At 38.4% G+C, this 20553-nt stretch overlaps 2 protein-coding genes across 5 annotated transcripts in view; both read right to left on the bottom strand.

The window, feature by feature from the left end:
• LOC142343261 (uncharacterized) overlaps nucleotides 1-20553 on the bottom strand; it is a 158683-nt gene that overhangs the window by 13890 nt on the left and 124240 nt on the right. Inside the window, exon 26 of one of the 4 annotated variants that reach the window (XM_075395050.1) lies at nucleotides 9964-9987. The exons of the other annotated variants lie outside the window; for them this stretch is intronic. Within the exon in view, the coding sequence (XP_075251165.1) occupies nucleotides 9964-9987 (24 nt within the window). The remainder of the gene's footprint in view (nucleotides 1-9963; nucleotides 9988-20553) is intronic. 4 annotated transcript variants of the gene reach the window in all.
• Nucleotides 1-20553, bottom strand: part of LOC142343262 (uncharacterized) — a 225840-nt gene that overhangs the window by 148399 nt on the left and 56888 nt on the right. The window lies entirely within an intron of this gene.

Raw genomic sequence — 20553 nt, 5'->3', positions numbered from 1 at the left:
GAATGTTTGATAGTGATCGAAAACAACGCTTTGCAAAAATGGGGCTTAAATGATTCTGTGCTTGATACAGAATATTCCCTCATTTCTATTAACAGCATAAAATGCATAATATCACTGATGGAACATTTGCAATAGAGCAATAAATTTTAAGGATCTACTCCCCCTCAGTTTAGAGGGAACTATTTTTTCGCCCACAGGCGCCCGTGCTGTTTTTTGCATAGCAACGTGCTATAGAACTACATATGAATTGTATTTGGGGCATTAAATATCGGGAGGAGGCAAAACTGAATAAATTCATTTATAACTCATTCATTTTGTGTGACAACAGTACGCTGCGATAAAAGTGAGAAAAATCAGCCAACAAAAAAAGGAAAAGATTTTTTCGAAAAATCAAGTGCAAAATAGATAACATTTTTACGCAGGGCTGAAGTCAGAAAATTGCTATGGTTGTCCGTGGCTCATAAATTAATATTTAACATAAACGACTAACGTCGAGCGAATTGCTCTCAAAAGACCGGCGAGCGGTTGGCTTCGTCAGCAGCTAGCCACGGTTTAGTGAGGCTAGCTATAGATTAATTGAAGGGGCGTAAGGTGAGCGCAGCGGGGTTGCACCGCAGCGGGGTTGGAAAGGTGGATTGGGGGACTGATGTGGAGGCGGTAGGTGGGTGGGGCGTGGGATCAATTGCCAAGAACAGCCCTTTACACCTAAGTATAAGTCTCCAAAACAGTTTCTGTTAATCGCATACTTGAAGACTAGTGGGCTGAACGGCTCTAAGAGAACTTAATGCAAACTGGGCGCCACCTCTTGATCCCATTTCTGAAGACCAGAGTCAAATTGGTCAGACAGAAAACCGGCGAAGCGAAAAATTGCATAAAAGAGACAAACAGGATTAAATATTTGCTACAAATTGCTTTTGAGAGCATTTAACAATTTCCTAAAAAGTGCCTGTTAAGTCATTTATGATAAAAAACATTTCTACTATAACTCATTGTTAATGAGAATCAGAGATGATGATATTACGTCACATAAGAGCAGCTGAAGTGCGGCATCAAAAAAAGTGACAGAGAAAGATTGAGCGATAAAACGTGACTGGGAGAGAGAAGGAAAGAAATCCTATCCGACAGAGAGAAACAGAGATAGAAATATTTTCCAAGATGGGATTCGGCTCTGCAACTTCTAGTTTTCTATCCTTGTTAGGAAATAAATCATATAGAATAAATTGAAAAAGGCATAACTTTCAACTTCGCACCAAAAAAAGTTCAAAACTATTTTTTATCTCAAAATTTCTGTCAAGTAACCCATCTCCGAGACTTCGTTGGTTAGTAATGGTCGTTAACCTCAGAAAAGGACAAAAAACATTGAAAAATTTCGAAACAATTGCATTAAAAAGTTCAAAACCATTTTTTATCTCAATATTTCTGTCAAGTCACCTATCTGCGAGTCTTGAAAAATTTCGTTGGTTAGTAATGGTCGTTAACCTCAGAAAAGGACAAAAAACATTGAAAAAATTTCGAAACAATTGCTAATTTTAACAAAATCCAGCTCAAATTCCAAATATTAACATCTTAAGAACCATTTCGTTGTCTCAAGAGACTATGCAGTATCCCTATTTCAAGCCTGAAGTAGTTTCACTGGCTCATAAAGATCCATATACTTGAACATAAAATTTTTCCAAAAATTTTAAATTTTATCCAAAAGTTACTAAAACTGGAGTCATAGAAAATTGATAACCATCCCATTGTTTCTAGAAACTGTGCAAATGCAGCAGCCTATTATCATACCTTGGAGGCGGTCCCAGCTGTCGCAGGAAAATATTCAAAAACATGAAAAAATGGCAAATATTTTTTAAAAAAATTGCTTAAATTTGTGTTATTAAAATCTTGAAGAACATTCCATTACATCTATAAACTATGCAGTGACACATTATCGGACCCCAGAGGAAGTACTGTGGCTCTTGAGGCAAACGAAACCTAAAAAAATAAGAAAAAATAAAACTTTAAAAAAATTAAAAAACTTATAAAAGCTTTATAAAAAATTGCAAAATTTTGTGATATTTAAAAGTTGGATCCTAATCCAAGACCAACAAAAATTTTCCACTAATTTATCATCAAATCCTACTGGAGGTTTCCTGACCTTTGAAGCTCAAAAAATCTGAAGAATTAGTATAAATGTCAAAAAAAAATAAAAAAAATGGCAAAAATTGTCAAAAAATGCTAAATTCGTGATGTTAAAATCTTGCAAGACATTCCCTTACATCTAGCATTTCTAGCAAAAATTTTGCATAAAAAAGAACACGTTAACAATGATTGCTTGAAACTGTGTTCGAATTTATCAACTCGTATAGTAGAATTAATTACTCTTAAAAACTGATTAAATCTGATTTCTTAGCTTATTTGAAGGACGTATTTCTTTTCAATTTTTTAAAATTAAGTACTGATCAATGACGCACGTAAAATCTAAATCGTCACAATTTTCTAACGTTTAATGGAATGTTTCGGAATGTTTGATAGTGATCGAAAACAACGCTTTGCAAAAATGGGGCTTAAATGATTCTGTGCTTGATACAGAATATTCCCTCATCTCTATTAACAGCATAAAATGCATAATATCACTGATGGAACATTTGCAATAGAGCAATAAATTTTAAGGATCTACTCCCCCTCAGTTTAGAGGGAACTATTTTTTCGCCCACAGGCGCCCGTGCTGTTTTTTGCATAGCAACGTGCTATAGAACTACATATGAATTGTATTTGGGGCATTAAATATCGGGAGGAGGCAAAACTGAATAAATTCATTTATAACTCATTCATTTTGTGTGACAACAGTACGCTGCAATAAAAGTGAAAAAAATAAGCCAACGAAAAATAGGAAAACTTTTTTCGAAAAATCAAGTGCAAAAGAGATAACATTTTTTGCAGGGCTGAAGTCAGAAAATTGCTATGGTTGTCCGTGGCTAATAAATTAATATTTAACATAAGCGACTAACGTCGAGCGAATTGCTCTCAAAAGACCGGCGAGCGGTTGGCTTCGTCAGCAGCTAGCGACGGTTTAGTGAGGCTAGCTATGGATTAATTGAAGGGGCGTAAGGTGAGCGCAGCGGGGTTGCACCGCAGCCGGGTTGGAAAAGCGGATTGGGGGACTGATGTGGAGGCGGTAGGTGGGTGGGGTGTGGGATCAATTTCCAAGAACAGCCCTTCACACCTAAGTATAAGTCTCCAAAACAGTTTCTGTTAATCGCACACTCGAAGACTAGTGGGCTGAACGGCTCTAAGAGAACTTAATGCAAACTGGTCGCTACCTCTTTATCCCATTTCTGAAGACCGAAGTCAAATTGGTCAGACAGAAAACCGGCGAAGCGAAAAATTGCCTAAAAGAGACAAACAGGACTAAATATTTGCTACCAATTGCTTTTGAGAGCCTTTAACAATTTCCTAAAAAGTGCCTGTTAAGTCATTTATGATAAAAACATTTCTACCATAACTCATTGTTAATGAGAATCAGAGTTGATATTACGTCACATAAGAGCAGCTGAAGTGCGGCATCAAAAAAAAGTGACAGAGAAAGATTGAGCGATAAAACGTGACTGGGAGAGAGAAGGAAAGAAATCCTATCCGACAGAGAGAAACAGAGATAGAAATATTTTCCAAGATGGGATTCGGCACCGCAACTTCTAGTTTTCTATCCTTGTTAGGAAATAAATCATATAGAATAAACTGAAAAAGATATAACTTTCAACTTCGCACCAAAAAAGTTCAAAACTATTTTTTATCTCAAAATTTCTGTCAAGTGACACATCTCCGAGACTTCAATGGTTAGTAATGGTCGTTAACCTCAGAGAAGGACAAAAAACATTGAAAAAATTTCGAAACAATTGCATTAAAAAAGTTCAAAACCAATATTTATCTCAATATTTCTGTCAAGTCACCTATCTGCGAGTCTTGAAAAATTTCGTTGGTTAGTAATGGTCGTTAACCTCAGAAAAGGACAAAAAACATTGAAAAAATTTCTAAACAATTGCTAATTTTAACAAAATCTAGCTGAAATTCCAAATATTAACATCTTAAGACCCATTTCGTTGTCTCAAGAGACTATCCAGTATCCCTATTTCAAGCCTGAAGTAGTTTCACTGGCTCATAAAGATCCATACACTTTGAACATAACATTTTTCCAAAAATTTCAAAAACTTTAAATTTTATCCAAAAGTTACTAAAACTGGAGTCATAGAAAATTGATAACCATCCCATTGTTTCCAGAAACTATGCAAATGCAGCAGCCTATTATCATACCTTTGAGGCGGTCTCAGCTGTCGCCGGAAAATATTCAAAAACATACAAAAAATATACAAAATGACAAATATTTTTAAAAAATTGCTTAAATTTGTGTTATTAAAATCTTGAAAAACATTCCATTACATCTATAAAAAATGCAGTGACATATTATCGGACCCCACAGGAAGTACTGTGGCTCTTGAGGCAAAAGAAACCTAAAAAATAGGAAAAAATCAAACTTCAAAAAATTAAAATTTAAAAAACTTATAAAAGCTTTATAAAAAATTGCTAAATTTTGTGATATTAAAAAATTGGACCCTAATCCAAGACCAACAAAAGTTTTCCACAAATTCATCATCAAATCCTACTGGAGGTTTCCTGACCTTTGAAGCTCAAAAAATCTGAATAATCAGTATAAATGTCAAAAAATTAAAAAAAAATGGCGAAAATTGTCAAAAAATGCTAAATTCGTGATGTTAAAATCTTGCAAGACATTCCATTACATCTAGCATTTATACCGTAACCTATTGTCAACACTAGAGGAGGTTCCTTGGCTCTCTCGGCTGAAAAAATCTTAAAAAACGACAAACCTCAAAAACTGGAAACGAAACAAGTTATCAAATAAAATTTCTAAAATTTTAGACATTAAACTATTCCATAGCCTATTAAAATTTTTGAGTAACTTAATATCAAATCCCTCAGGAGGTTTTCTGGCCCCTGGGCCTGGAAAGACCTGAATAAGGAAAAATAAATGTCAAAAAATTTGAAAAAAAGCACGTATTGTCAAAAAAAATACGAAAATTCGTGATGTTAAAATGTTGAAAAAACTCCATTACCACTAGAAAATATGCAGTAAATTACCGTTAAAACCTAGAGGAGATTTCTTGACACCTAGGGCTGATAAAAATCAAATATGGCAAAAATTTTCAAAAAGCGTGAAAAAATGATTTGCGTGTTTTTAGCGAGCAATTGTTCGTCAGTAGCTTAAAACTGGGGGGGGGGGGGGGGGGGGGGGGACTATGGGCTGATGGGGGCGGGGGGTTGACGCAACAGTGAGGTGCGGGGTAACAGCGCGCGGGGGGTGGAGCAATAGTGGGAGGGGGGGGGTCAGTCAACAGTGGAGCGGTGTTCAACCTCAGGAACCGCCCTTAACACCATAAGTATAAGTCTCCAAAACAGTTTGAGCTGAAAGGCTCTAAGAGCACTTAATGCTCGCTGGGCGCTACATGTTTATCCCGTTTTTGGATGAAAAGTCGAATGGATCAGACGAAAAATCCATCAAGCGAAAAATTGCATAAAAAAGACCGACAGGACTAATATAATTGCTACAAACTTCGTTTGAGAGCAATTAATAATTACAATTGCGAATATGGAAACTTTTTTTCAGTTTAACCCCTCCCTGTGATTGTTTCACAAATTTCTTTGTATAAAACTTTCAGTGAAAAGTTTTCAGTTAAAACCATTACTAAAAAGTACTTTCCAGCTGGCTTCCAAAATTAAATCTTCCAAAGTACAATCTAATCGGCATCCACAAAAATATAGAAAAATCTTTCAAATATCTTTTTTAAAAAGAAGCGAAAGACAACCACCTCAGTGGGAAAAGCAAAACTTTTATAAACTTTATTTTCAAACTTTATAAAGCAACACACAACATAATGCTCTTAAGAAACGAAGCTGCACAAAAAGTAAAAAAAAATAGTTCTGATATAGAACAGGAAACCCATAGAAGCACTAAATAAAAAGCCACAATTTAAAATTTTAAATGCTCTTTAGGTCTAGGAGTTAACACAATAATTTAGTTTAATTGTAGTGTGAACTACAATTACCGGCAATTGCAGGCAATTAGATCCAACAAAAGTAGATTGAATACAAGTACAAAGAACTCCAGAAAAACACGAGGCTGTCAAAATTACACTTTTCAAGCCACATCCCGAAAGTTATCACCAAGCAAGCGACATTAAAAATCGAGTCAATAAGATTAAAAATTTGGAACAAAAAATATGATATACAAGAAATATGATATCATCTGGCATAACAAATCGGTGGTCTCATAAGACCTTACCAGATCTGATCAAATCTTATAGAGCAATAAAACGGACAAAAATACCCGCCCTTGACCACCTTGACGTACACTGGGTTTGAAAAAAAGAACATATCCGGCAGATTGCCGGAAAATAGCCGCCGTTGATTCCAATAAGCATGATTGGGATTGAAAGAATAGATACTGGAAAAAAAAAAGATTTTTTTACAAAAACATTTTTCAGGTCCGATTTATTTTGATGGCATTTCGTAGTTGAACATACTTCTGTTTCTTAGAGAGAGGCTACATGGGCAACTATCAAAACCAATAAGCATTAGAGAGAGGTAACTAATACTTATAGGAACGACGTTCAAATAGCAGGCATCTAAAAATGGGCTTTATGGGTTTATCCCGTTTCTATTTCTGACTTCAATTTTTATACTGACTCTGTTCATTTTGAATTGCTTTGCTGAGCAACTGATGCTCAAAATCACTTCTAGCAGAATGAGAGAAGAGAGAAACTAGGCTAGAGAAGTCGAAAAGATTTCACGCAAAATGTTGAAAAAGCGGCAAAATGAGGTAAAGCGAAATATTTTTTGTTCGACGAAGTAAAAAAATAAGTGCGCTATAATAGCCGGCTGAGAAGATGAGGGCGGCTATTAAACATAAACCGACTAACGTCGGGTGAAATGCTTAACGACAGGCGCAAGAAAAATTTTTGGCGAAAAAAGGACAAATAATAATTGCTACATACTACGTGCGAGAGCAATTTAACATTTCCAGAATATTACGGAAAAATAGCCGTCATTGAATCCCACTTTTATGACAGAATTTCAACAATTAACAATTTCGTTTTCTTTTGAATTTGCCACTTTGACGCCGACCGCATTCAATACAATGCATAAAATTATTTAAAGAAATCTTAACTCCATTCGAGATAAAAAATGTGTGAGGCAAGTCACAAGTGAAAGCAGAAAAAAAAAACGAAATAAAAACAGCATAATTTCTGAATTGCAAACCAAAAAAAAAAACAAAATAACCAATGATCCAAAAATCAAAAATTTTCAAGCAAAATCACATTATAACAGTCAGCAAAGCACATGACCCTTTAGGCGCAAATAAACACGAACATCTAGCAATAATACCACAAGAAAGGCAACAAAGATAGGCAAGACTAAAAAAACAATAAACATAGCCGACAGATTGCCGGAATAGCTGCGAAAGAATAGACCTGCGTGCCATATAATAGAGATAGAAACAGATACAGATCTAAATTGAAAAATTGACGCCGCTTAAAAAACTAAGTGAAAAACATTCAGCGATAAATTAATATAGCTTGTTAAAATTCATTCCGCAGAAGCCTCTTATTGGGGACCTTTACTGCACAAATGAGTTGCTTTGACCTTAAACAAATTCAATTTAAACTTAAGTTTTAAAGTGCAAAAGTCATTTTATTGAGTGAGGTAAGTCACGTATGATCAAAATCTAATCACGCAAATAACCTTAAAACTTTTGCTAAAGCGAGTGAGAAATGACGTCACGTGCACAAATGCCGTAAGTGAGCGAAAGAAGTCATTCAGAAAATTTGACTTTTTCAGCTTTACTGTGTGAACAAATGTAAAACGAAAAAAGAGCGTCAGACGACGAAACAAAAAAAATCAAGAGCACCGCAATATAGCTTCGCTCAGCTTACAGCTTCGCAGCTAAAATAATTGTTGGGAAAAAGTTAATCATTAAAAAACTGCTACTTCTAAGCCCTGGAATAGATCCACGTACGCTTCACTGGTACTCGATGAAACCTGTCATTAATGAGACAAAAAGATAATACCGCACAATTACAAAAACGGGCAACACTAAAAAATTCATTAAATTTAAAACGATTATTGTCAAAGTCATAAAAAGCGTTGGCTATGAGCTGGAAACATTACTTCGGTTAACTTGGACAAAATTAGCAACCAATAAGACCTGTCACTGATGAGGTGTAGAAGTCATAAAAAGCAATGGTTATGAACTGAAACAATTTATTCGATTAAATAAGGCATTTTTAGCAAACAAACTGTCATTAATGCGAATACATGATAAAACAACAAAAAGGACAATAAAAACGGACTAGACTAAACTCAAAGTTCGGATTTTTCTTTAAATGCTACTCAAAGTCATAGAAATCATTGGCTATTGACTCGAACTATAAATTAGATTCAATTCTGCCCCATTAGCAACCGGAGAAACCTGTCATTAATGACAAAGTAAACAAATACGGGTAAAATTCAAGAAATTGAGTGATTAAAAGAATTGAAAACAGGTACAGTTAGAACACTTAGGTATCGTTTTCATTACCACTCAAGAGAAAAACTCTTGAACACAAGTCAAAATGACGCATGGGAAACAAATTCTCTCTCAAAATAAAAATTTTTACAAGAAAAACACAAAATCTCACTCCACTGTAAAAGTAATTTGATAAACAAAATTATGCTTCAAACCTTTATCACGGTAATTTGAATCACCACTGTAATTTGACATCTCATTGGCATCAAAAGTCAAAATAAGTGTGAGGAGATCTTAAAAAGACAGCGCACCAATATAATACAATTCCTTTGGATTGAAAAAAAACGGAGAGTGCCTAAACAAGAGCCGTTTGAGTAGAAAACCAAGACTCTGTCTCGATTCGAAATGACCATCACAAGCCAAAAACCTGTTGCTAACTTTTTTGGACCAATTAAACATGTTTATTCTGTTCTGTTTCGACAAAACGTGACAAAAGCTGAATTGCGCAAAAAATTTGGGTTTAATTTCAAAAACCTCTCGTTCATCTCCTCGGTGGTATGCTGTCACTTGTCATAGGATTTATTCCATAGATCCATTAAAGCGATGTCTATTTCTAGACTCATTTTTAATGTTGTCTTAAATTTGATGCACTCAAAAGAAACAGAAAACAGGGAACATATGTGGTGACAAGGGAACACAAGAAGCGATGATAAATTTAGCAATGACAGTAGTAAAAACTAATTTGATAGAGAACACTGAAGTATTACAAGAAAAATTCAGGATCCACTCTGTTTCAGCCCCCAGTGTTTTTTATGACCCCCCAGTTACACATTATATGTTGTTATATAGCACGTTACTATGTAAGAAAATAGCACGTGCGCCTGGGGGTCATAAAAGATTTACGCTCACTAAGCTGGGGGGGGGGGGGGGGGCAGAATAGATCCAAAACTCAGGGCAACCTGATTCAGTGATTGAGAAATCAGTCAGTGATTGATAAAAACAACTATTCAACCGAAATAAACACGTGACACGAACACCCATCTCTGTATGTGTGACAATAATGTTAATAGACTGCTCTGAAATATCAAAATCGAGGCTTTCCATTGATACCGATCTCTCTTCTCTTCAACTCCTCTCCCCCCCCCCCCCCCCCATAGCGTATCTGTTTATTGTAAAACCCATTTGTGAAAAATAGTTGTGTAAGTGACTTCAATCGATTGCTACTTAGCTAGAGTGAGTCAGAAATATCAATTACAGATTACTAAAAAGTGGAATTAAAAAATCGCAATTAGGATATGTTATAGATTTTTCTAAATAGGAAGAGGAAGAAAAGCAGGAAAGTTTCACTAGACAGCAGCACAATTTCTGCCATTCACTCCACTCTTTTAAGCAATTATGGAGGTACCCACCCGCAAAGTTAAACATATCCCGCTCTGCACGAAACAATAACCACATCAACAACAGAGTAATAACATAATAATTCAATAAATGGAGATTATCTTTTACAAATATATGTTCAAATCAAGTATTGAAGCCCAACTTCGACGAAATTCAGCAGCTTAAAATTCTTAGTGATAGCAATTTAGAGCACTCAAAATGTGAAAAATAATCTTTTGTATCGAAGTGAAACTAACGTCGGAAGAAATGCTCCTGAACGACTAGTGGGAGCTCTAATTCATTGTAGCCTGCTTTAGTCGGGTGGGGAGCGGGGAGAGGGGGTAGCCTATAGGACCTCATTAGAGTTTTTAAATGAAAAGATCTAGATAGAAAAATGACACCAACTTGGGCTCTTTTTCATTTCACTTTCAGTAGTAAGTTGCCGCCAATTGATTTCAGCTGCTTAGAATCGTCAATGAGAAGAGACATTTAAATCACGCAGAAAAGTTAACGGCGTAAAAGTCACTCGAAAGTCAAAACGGTCAAGCAAATAGTTTGCTTAAGAAACACACACGTTTACAATAATTGCTCTCCACCAACGGGCAAGGCTCAATTTAAGTCAGAGGGCAGTAGCCAGGAGAAATTCACAAAGCGGCTTGAAATGGTGTAATTGTAGGAATGGAAAGTTAAACTTAAGCTTTTTTCGGAAAAGAACCAAATTAATACTGACCCTTGAATTATTCCCAACACAAAAGCGAATTCTAAATTTGAAACTGTACAAAGATAATAATGGTAAAGAAATTTAAACTGATGAGAATGGTTGAATAAGTAAATATTGATTCTGATAAAGATTATATCATGGATTGAACACCAAAATTCTCACCCACGTAATATTGGATTAGAAACCCAAATTAGGGGCCTAAGTTATCAAAGTCATGAATGACCTTCTGAAAACTTTTCCCAAAAAGGTATTTTTCTCACAAAGATTCGGAACATTTGGTAGAAATAGGACTAAACTATCATAACCAAACATAGATTAGCAGTATATATACGGCTCAATTTTAGCCAATTTTTGTAACCAAAATCAGTCTGAAAATAGTTATATTGTCGTGATAATCGAAATTTCGGATTGAGTTAACAGATCTCTGTCGTGGTACTGAACTTGTAATAATTGTTGAAACTAGTATACCCTGGTAATTATGCTTTTCGTTAATTTAACTTAGCAAATTTTCAACTACTTTCTCTTTTTGGACCTTTTCTTATAAATTAGTAGAGTTTAAACTGGTATCTAGTAGATATTTGTTAAACACTTTGATACGTGGCACTCATAGGCATTTGTAACTAGTTGTTTTGAAGGAACCATAGTCTTGTAATAATTAGGACTGGGTAAAACTTAATCGTTTCTTTCGGTTTTCTGTTAATCAAAAGCGTACTTGTACAACTTTAGTAACTTCACAATACATCTCTAAGGATCAAAAATCATACTCAATCTAGCTTCAATTTATTGGATTTAAATTAGTTTGGTGACTAGTAAAGTAGTGATCAACCAATCAATAATTAGGTTAAGTTAGGTTAACGGACTGGAGGACAGCACCGAGTCCAGGACAACATCAAGACGATTAATTTCTCAGAGTATTAATTGGCCAAGCTCCTTCCAGGAGACCACATAGTGAAGCCACTCTGAGGGTAGGCCTGCCTGCTCGTAGAAGACTTGGCAAGTTAAGTTAACCCATGTAGTATGGAATGGTGAACCAAGTAGACAATTAAAAAGGTCTGCAGTAACCTGAAGTACCTGATGGGCAATGTCTTAACGTTCTATCAAGTTGGTTAATACTCGTCGGGTTGGGTTGTGGAGTGAACACCGACGAGCTCTTCACGTCATCTACTATTTATTTTAAGTATAATGGTTGATCGATTAATTAGAAACTGAATTGAGGACCTGGTATAATTCTCAAGCTTAGAGTCACCAATTTATTTCATTTTGTAAAGCATTTCTTAGAAGCTAAAATATCATATAACATAGAAAGGCATTACCAACATATTTTAATAACATTATTATTAGCAATTGACTACAGTTCTATAGCGCCTGAAAATACTTTCTTTAGGACTTGAACGGAGGGCCTGGTATAACCCTTCAGTCTAGTTAGGAGTAGTAGGTTTTGTGAAGTTACTATCCAGTCCAGTAGTTTTCTCTAAGATAGATTCTAGGAACAATTGTGGAATTGTGAATAGGGTAAAACCTCCACCCTAAATATTCAGATTCTATATTGGCGACCACAGAGGGATTCTTCTGATTAGAAGGCGGTTTTGCATTTTACAAAAAAAAACTCAGAATTGAAATTTGAGAGAACCGATGAATTAGATCTTTGGAATACGTTCCAAAGGTAAAACTCATTTATATTTTTTTGTGTCATTTGGTTTTGCATCGAAAATTACTTCAATTACCAAAAATGAACAACGCACCAAACAACCAGCAACAGCAACAACAGAACCAGGCGAGCAATCAGCAGCAAATAGTCTTAGCACCACCCCTTCTCACACCCCTCCGATACCCCAGCTGCGACTTCGAGAGTTTCGAAAGATGGGTTCGACACTTCGAATCCATGTCAACCGCCAATAATTGGGATGACCAGAGACAACGCGAGGTCCTGCCCACGTGTTTGAACAGTTATGCGTTAGATGAGTATTACAATCTCCCCAATCATTACTTTCATTAAGTGCAAGGACAACCAGCCCCGACCATAGCGAGAGTTCTGAACGCTCTTAACAACAGAATCGGCGACTTTCCCAACGCAAGGAGTGCACGCACCGAATTCAAAAATCTTCAACAATTGGAATCAGAGTCAATCCAAGAGTTCTCAAGGCGAGTTCGTAAGTTAGGAGAGGCAGCCAATGCTCATCTTGATGTTGCGGGACGACAGGAAGCTAACAAAGATGCCTTTGTGGACGGACTGTTGGACAGCGAAATCAGATACACACTCCTGAAGGAAGAACTGGGAAGCTTCAATGCAGCTACACAACGGGCCATTGCGCTAGACGCCATCAGTAAAGCGGAATCCAGTCGACTGCGGGGACGAAGAAACGGGTATGTGAGATGGACAAAGGGTGAACAGGATCATGATGAGTCAGTAGCAGCTGACTTTAGAGCACTCAACACCAGTCTGTCATCGGGTTTCAATCAAATGATCGAGTTTCAGACCAGAAGCTTCAATAAGATGCTAGAGCAGCAAGAGCGACATACACAGATCATGGAGAAGATTCTTGAGACCCAAACAAGATTTCTATCCGAATCAAGTCAACCCAGATTTCAGAGTAGAAGTCCGGGAAGACCGGAAGGCTTTCGACCCAGAACGTCTGCGATGCAGTGCTATAATTGCCGCGAGTTTGGGCACTTGTCCAATCAGTGCCCACAGAAAGGAACGATACAACCTGGTTTACCCGCAAACTTGGACACCGATAGACAACCAATCGTAAAAAGCATTTTACAGAGAGCGAACCCAGAACAAGTGAGCAATATCAACAAAGTTCAAGCCGAAGCAGTCTTTGAACCTACAGTCTACGTGATGGTTGATCTTGACGGACATAAACACAAAGCGTTAGTGGATACTGGGAGCAATGTGAACATTCTATGAGAAAAAGCTTACTCACAGTACGAACAGCGTTCCAAACTAAGACCTTTCCGAGAACAAGTTCTTTCGGCCACCAATGATCCTTTCGAAATACTTGGCGTTTTTACTGGCGAAATAACGTTCGACACCGGGGTTAAAGTGAAAGCCGATCTCCTGGTGACCCCAAACACAGACGTGCCTTTGATACTTGGAACCCAGGTGATGGAGGAGAATAAAGTATCAATCGACTTCCATTCTAAGCAGCTCATGATGGAGAAGGAAAGCAATGTGGTAAATTTGCAATTTGCCTATAAACCTGAAGTCCCCAGGCACGTACATCTTTGTGAGACGGAAGCAGAATCTGGTCTTGATCAAATTGAAACAACGGAAGAAACACAGCACAGGGCAACTGCCGAAACAAACCTAACCCTATCATGCGATGAAGAGTTGGAACAGATTTGTTCTTTAGCAATTCCAGACAGAAACCAACAAACAGACGACAGAAGAACACTGCTACGGGAGTTCAGAGATGTGTTTGCAATGAACGACAACGAACTTGGACAGACACACTTGGTTCAGCATGAAATTGACACAGGTGATACGCTGCCCATCAAGCTTGCACCCCATAGACTTGCACCTGGAAAGATCACTGTGGTTAAGAAGGAGATTGAGGACATGTTGGCACGAAACATTATCCGACCATCAAACAGCCCGTACAGTGCACCAATCGTTCTCGTTACCAAAAAGGACGGGAGCAATCGAATGTGCACAGACTTCAGACGACTAAACGAAGTAGCAAAGAAAGACGCTTTTCCCCTTCCGCGAATTGACCAGATACTGGATCATCTTCACGGAGCAACGATTTTCTCAAGCCTCGACCTAGCCTCTGGATATTGGCAGGTCCCATTAGCTGAGAGTGCTATACCAAAAACTGCGTTCGTCACTCCCGATGGTGGACACTATGAGTACCTCAGACTTCCATTTGGACTTTGCAATGCACCGGGAACCTTCCAGCGACTTATGACAAGCATCTTCAATGAATATCTCTTCTCGTTCGTCCTCACCTTCTTGGACGACGTTCTGGTGTTTAGTAGGAATGTGGAGGAACACGAAAAACACATGCGCCTCGTTTTTCACGCTCTTCGCCAGGCCAATCTTAAACTCAAACCCAAGAAATGCCGCCTCTTTCAAGAATCCGTAACCTGTCTGGGATACAAACTGAGCCCAGAGGGAATTGCACCAGATGAAAACAAACTCGTTGCAGTACGGGACTGGAAACGACCAGAAAACGTTACCGAAGTGAGGTCTTTTATTGGATTTTGCAGTTACTACAGACGGTTCATCAAAGACTTCGCTGGGATAGCGAAACCTCTTCACCAGATAACAAAAAAGAACAGCCGTTTCACTTGGAACCCTGAATGCCATAATGCGTTCGAAAAACTGAAAGCGGCTTTGATTGATAGCTCAGTACTCAAGCATCCGGACTACAACTCTCCTTTTATTGTGGACACGGATGCAAGTGACAACAGTCTTGGGGCAGTACTCTCGAATATTGTCGATGGAGTAGAATACCCAGTGGCTTTCGCAAGCAGAGTTTTGACCCCAGCAGAATGTTACTCAACAACAAAAAGAGAAGCATTAGCAGTCATTCAGGCGATGAAATGGTTCAAGCCTTACATTTGGGGAACTCAATTTGTGCTCAGAACAGATCATGCATCGCTACAGTGGTTATTCAGACAAAACAATGACGGGATGATATTCAGGATGCTACAAAGACTGCAAGAGTTTGATTTTCAAGTAGTACATAGACCAGGAGACAAGCACGGGAATGCAGATGGACTGTCAAGACAGTGCAGCATCACACCTGAGCTAACTGAAGCTGAGAGACTGGATATGTTTGGAAGTTGCCCATCAGCTAACTCTTTGGAAGACGCCCTCGGAAGAATTAACTTAGTTACAGCAGAGGACACGAACGAACCAATGAGTATCCAATTTCAAGAAGACGTAAACTGACTTAGACTGGCTCAAAGAAACGATCCCTGCTTACGTCTCATCTTGCAATGGGCAAACGCTGAGAAACATCCAGACCAAAATCCGCTGAGAGACTTGAAAATCAAGAAGGCAAACGCAATAGCACAAGGAGAAGATGCAGTAGCGATGTGGGGCCTTTGGGACCAGATGGAACTGACTGATGGCGTGCTGTACAGGAAGTGGCATGTAGAAGGAAGCAATACAACACAAAAACAACTTGTAGTACCGCAGGGACTCAGAGAGACAGTTTTGGAACAACTTCACGATTCAAAACTCAGTGGAGGCCATTTTGCTTTTCAAAAAACCTTGGACAGGGCAAGACAGAGGTTTTGGTGGCCCAATATGAGAAAAGACATTGAACGAAAATGTGAGAACTGCACCCTGTGTCAAGCACGAAGTACCGCTGGAAAGAAAAGAATAGCCCCTCTCCAGACCATCAACGTTGGGATCCGATTCAGCAAAGTGGCAGCAGATATCCTAGGTCCTGTTACCCGAGCGAAGACAAGCGGTGCAAAATACATACTCGTGTTGACGGACTATTTTACAAAATACGTGGTTTGCGTTCCCTTAGAAAGAACTACGGCCGAAGATGTTGCTAGAGCAATTGTGGAGAAATGGGTTTTGACGTTTGGAGCACCTGATTGCCTACACACCGATCAAGGATCAAATTTCTGCAGCGAACTGCTACTGGAAGTGTGCGAAATTTTTGGAATAGAGAAGACAAGAACATCTCCATATCACCCGCAGGGAAATGGTATGGTAGAACGTCACAACAGAGTTGTTGCGGATGTTATTTCCAAATATTGCGCAAACAATCCAAGTAGCTGGGATCAAATGATTCCCTATATCAACTTCGTCTATAATACGACCGTCCACAAAACAACAGGACAGACTCCATTCTCCCTTGTGTTTGGAAAAGAATGCAAATACCCGATTGACTTGCTACTCCCGAAAGCACCTGGTCACGAAATTGCCAAATACGAATTCGCAAGATGGCTCAACGAGCAATTCAGAGAAGCACATATGAATGCTAGAGAGACACTTGGTTACAAGCAAGAAAGACAGAAAGATATGTATCAGAAAAACGTTTTTGGAGAGGAATTGAAGCCGTGAGAGAGAGTCTGGCTTTTTGCACCCCACAAAGCGAAATCAAAAAAATTCTTCCTTCCATGGGACGGACCGTACAACATCATTGAGAAGACGTCAGAGGTCAATTACAAAATTTCAAAGGATGCGAATGCAAAGAAATGGCAGATAGTCCACTAAAATCGATCGAAGCCTGTGAAGGAGGAAGACGAGTTACCCAGAATGGAAACGAGATCATCACATCAGGAGAAATGGCCCAGCCGCCGGAATACAAATGACCAGGAAGTTCCCATTGAAGTAAACAATCAAACTTTCACTCCAGAAGTTATATCAAAACGACCCAAACAAGAGAGTCCCTTCAAATGGATGGACGAAGATGAAGATTTTTTCTACGATCTCTTTGCAGAGCGAGAACATTCAACTAAAAGGCCCACTAAGACTAGCATAGGAGCAGAACCGAACACTCCGGAATAAGCAACAACCCAAGAGAACCAGTCTCCTTTTGTAACACCAGCCAAAGAGATTGAATCTACACCACTGCCCCAACAACCACACAAGCCAAAAAATGTCTTGAGGGACCTCAGTGAAATACAGTCAACACCTGCAAGCGCCAAAAGGGAAATGTGCAAACCAAAAACATTTGCAGAACTTTTGGGAACCAAAACTGACGAAACAGTAAACTCCATCGCTAAAACCCGAGAAAGACGCGCAGTGAAATACCCAAAACGATTCGGAATCGACGACGAATAAAAAAAATAATATATATTTATATATATATATATATGTCTATAAAAAAAGAAACTTGATTAAGTTTCTCTATATAGCATTGCCTAAAAAAAATGTAAAGATCAAAAGATGAGCCGAAATTTCTATTAACGACGGGGGCAATCGTAAAACATATTTGAATAGCACCAAATTAAAAAAAAAGAACTATCTTGCAAGTTAATGTAACACCGGTATTATGAAAAGAACTAATTAGCTCGAATACATTTCAGGGAATTTGGGGGAATTTTTGTAGAATGTAGCACTCTTTCTAATACAGAAAAAATGCTATCTAGGTTGAGCGCAGTAATTAACCATAGTAGTGTTTAGATGTACAACTTTGTGATATTTATATTAATACTTGCGGTACGACAGCAAACAGCGGAGAGTGCACGAACTACTGCGCATGTTCTCTTCCAACCTCAAACTCCAGTTTCATTGGCTGACTCATATCTGACTGTGGATATCGCAGTCCCACTTCCAAAGCTGTTGAACGTGGATCTCCGACCAATTTATAAATTCTCTTCAAAACTTCAGCAATTGGAACAGAAAACATGGAAGAGCTCCCAGTTTTGCAACAACCCAGAAATAAGCGCACTATTACAGCACCACTTTGACGGAATAATCTCATCTATTCAGACAGAATACGAAAGAGCAGAGAAAGAAAGGACAAAGCTTGTCAAAGAAGTAGCATCGTTTGTAAACCAGACTATCACTCTTCAGCGACAGAGACGATCACCACTGCTGTTTGCAAGGGGAGCTGCGCCGGCGATAACTTTGGAACCCTTACTGGAAAAAGCAGGCTGCAGGCTACTTTCAATTTTTGGTCTGTGTGAAAGCTCCAAGCGAAAGATGGAACAACTGGAAGGACGGTTGCACTATTTGGAATCAAGAATGGTTCACCTGCACAACGAAGAAAAAGAGTCTATTCAGGTCATGGCCAGCAGTAGTTTGAAGCTTCATGAAGACACACGAAAAGTGCTAAACTATTCAAAGGATAACTTTGAGATTCTGCAAACAAACCTGGAGATGCTTCAAAAAACAATGGAAGAAATACAACAAGCCCAAGCCTGTGATCATCGAAGGTCTGACGTTTTTATGTATGCCTTTCGCGCCCAAAGTGCAATTAACAACGTATCGTGGACTCTCAATGCTATGCACAGTGAGTTGCAAGTACAAACACTATATTTGACGGAACAGAGAAACATGTTTATTACAAGCATTGGAGTGCTATCCAAAGGAACACTGCCCACCGCACTAGTACCCTACGAGGATTTACGGAAACTAATTACAACTCTGAAGCTGGGAGACAAAAAGTGTTCAATCCCATACGACCACTCAAGTTTACTTTACAGCCTGCCCTTAGTGAGAAATGTTTTTTCCAATCCACACGGACTGTTAATCACAATGGAGGTGCCAGTGTACAGTGGTGAACCAATCCACGATGCCTACAAAGCAATCCCTCTGCCGCAACCAATCAAGAACACAACAATGGCCGCAACTCTAAAATTAGAAAGGAGCTATTTGATCTTATCAAGGCGAGAAGAAAGCTATGCCGAAATAAAGAGTGAGGAATATCTGTCTTGTTGGGGGACACAATTGCTTAGACTTTGCACTAAGCCAGTAGCGTTAGTGAGCGCGCAAGATCAACTCTGCTTGACTTCACTCCTATACAATCACGAGGTGGCTGCTTTGAAGACTTGCACACGAGAAGTAACCGAATTGCCAATTTTACCGACAGCAATCTACCTTGGGAACTCTATGTACCTCCTCAACGCGGCAGACGATCAACAATTTCTTTATAACATAACGTACAGTGGGGGCAGAAAGTTTTCAAACCGTGTACCAGCCTGTAAAAGTTGCCTAGTGCATCCCCCCTGCAATGGAAAACTGGTTCACCCGCAGAATGGACTGGTCATGTTGCCCGATCCAGCATATTGTCTTCAACACAGTGGACTAATGACAACAATCACAACTCCCGAACTACTGGATACCGCTTTCGACATCCCGAGCTTTCCAGCGGTCACGCCTACAGAAGAGAGTCGGAACTTGATCTTGCATAGGATCAGATCGGCACTCAAGGATGTCCCTACGCTTGATGTCACGCCTGAATTAGTCAGTGAGATGGTAGACAAAATCCATCAACAACTTTCTGACGAAAACAACTTCAAATCCTTTGGCCATGGGTCAACACTGCATACATTTAAAGAGCTGGCTGGACTGCTTGGTTTCTCTTTATGGTGTCTTGCTTTTGTCCTTCTGGCTGTCTGGACAGGGAAGAAGTGTTACCAGTCCAAGAACACTACGAAACATATTCATAATTTGCCCAACGATGATCAACGAGATATCGGAACTGACATGCAGTTTGAGGAGAGATTAAACTTAGTTGAGAGAATGCGAAATGAGACAAGCGCTGATTAAAAGAAAAAAAAAACTGTCGTACCAAAATATGGTGATGGTGCTTTTATATACTTATACTCTAATTTCACTTTATTGTACTATTCAGGAGAATAGTTTAGTCCGGATGGTTGGGATGTAGGAATGGAAAGTTAAACTTAAGCTTTTTTCGGAAAAGAACCAAATTAAAACTGACCTTGAATTATTCCCAACACAAAAGCGAATTCTAAATTTGAAACTGTACAAAGATAATAATGGTAAAGAAATTTAAACTGATGAGAATGGTTGAATAAGTAAATATTAATTCTGATAAAGATTATATCATGGATTGAACACCAAAATTCTCACCCACGTAATATTGGATTAGAAACCCAAATTAGGGGCCTAAGTTATCAAAGTCATGAATGACCTTCTGAAAACTTTTCCCAAAAAGGTATTTTTCTCACAAAGATTCGGAACATTTGGTAGAAATAGGACTAAACTATCATAACCAAACATAGATTAGCAGTATATATACGGCTCAATTTTAGCCAATTTTTGTAACCAAAATCAGTCGGAAAATAGTTATATTGTCGTGATAATCGAAATTTCGGAGTGAGTTAACAGATCTCTGTCGTGGTACTGAACTTGTAATAATTGTTGAAACTAGTATACCCTGGTAATTATGCTTTTCGTTAATTTAACTTAGCAAATTTTCAACTACTTTCTCTTTTTGGACCTTTTCTTATAAATTAGTAG

This window comes from Convolutriloba macropyga, chromosome 7 (assembly GCF_964194025.1).
Source record: "Convolutriloba macropyga chromosome 7, txConMacr16.3, whole genome shotgun sequence".
Lineage (NCBI taxonomy): Eukaryota > Metazoa > Xenacoelomorpha > Acoela > Convolutidae > Convolutriloba > Convolutriloba macropyga.
This window is presented reverse-complemented; position numbering and strand designations above follow the sequence as displayed.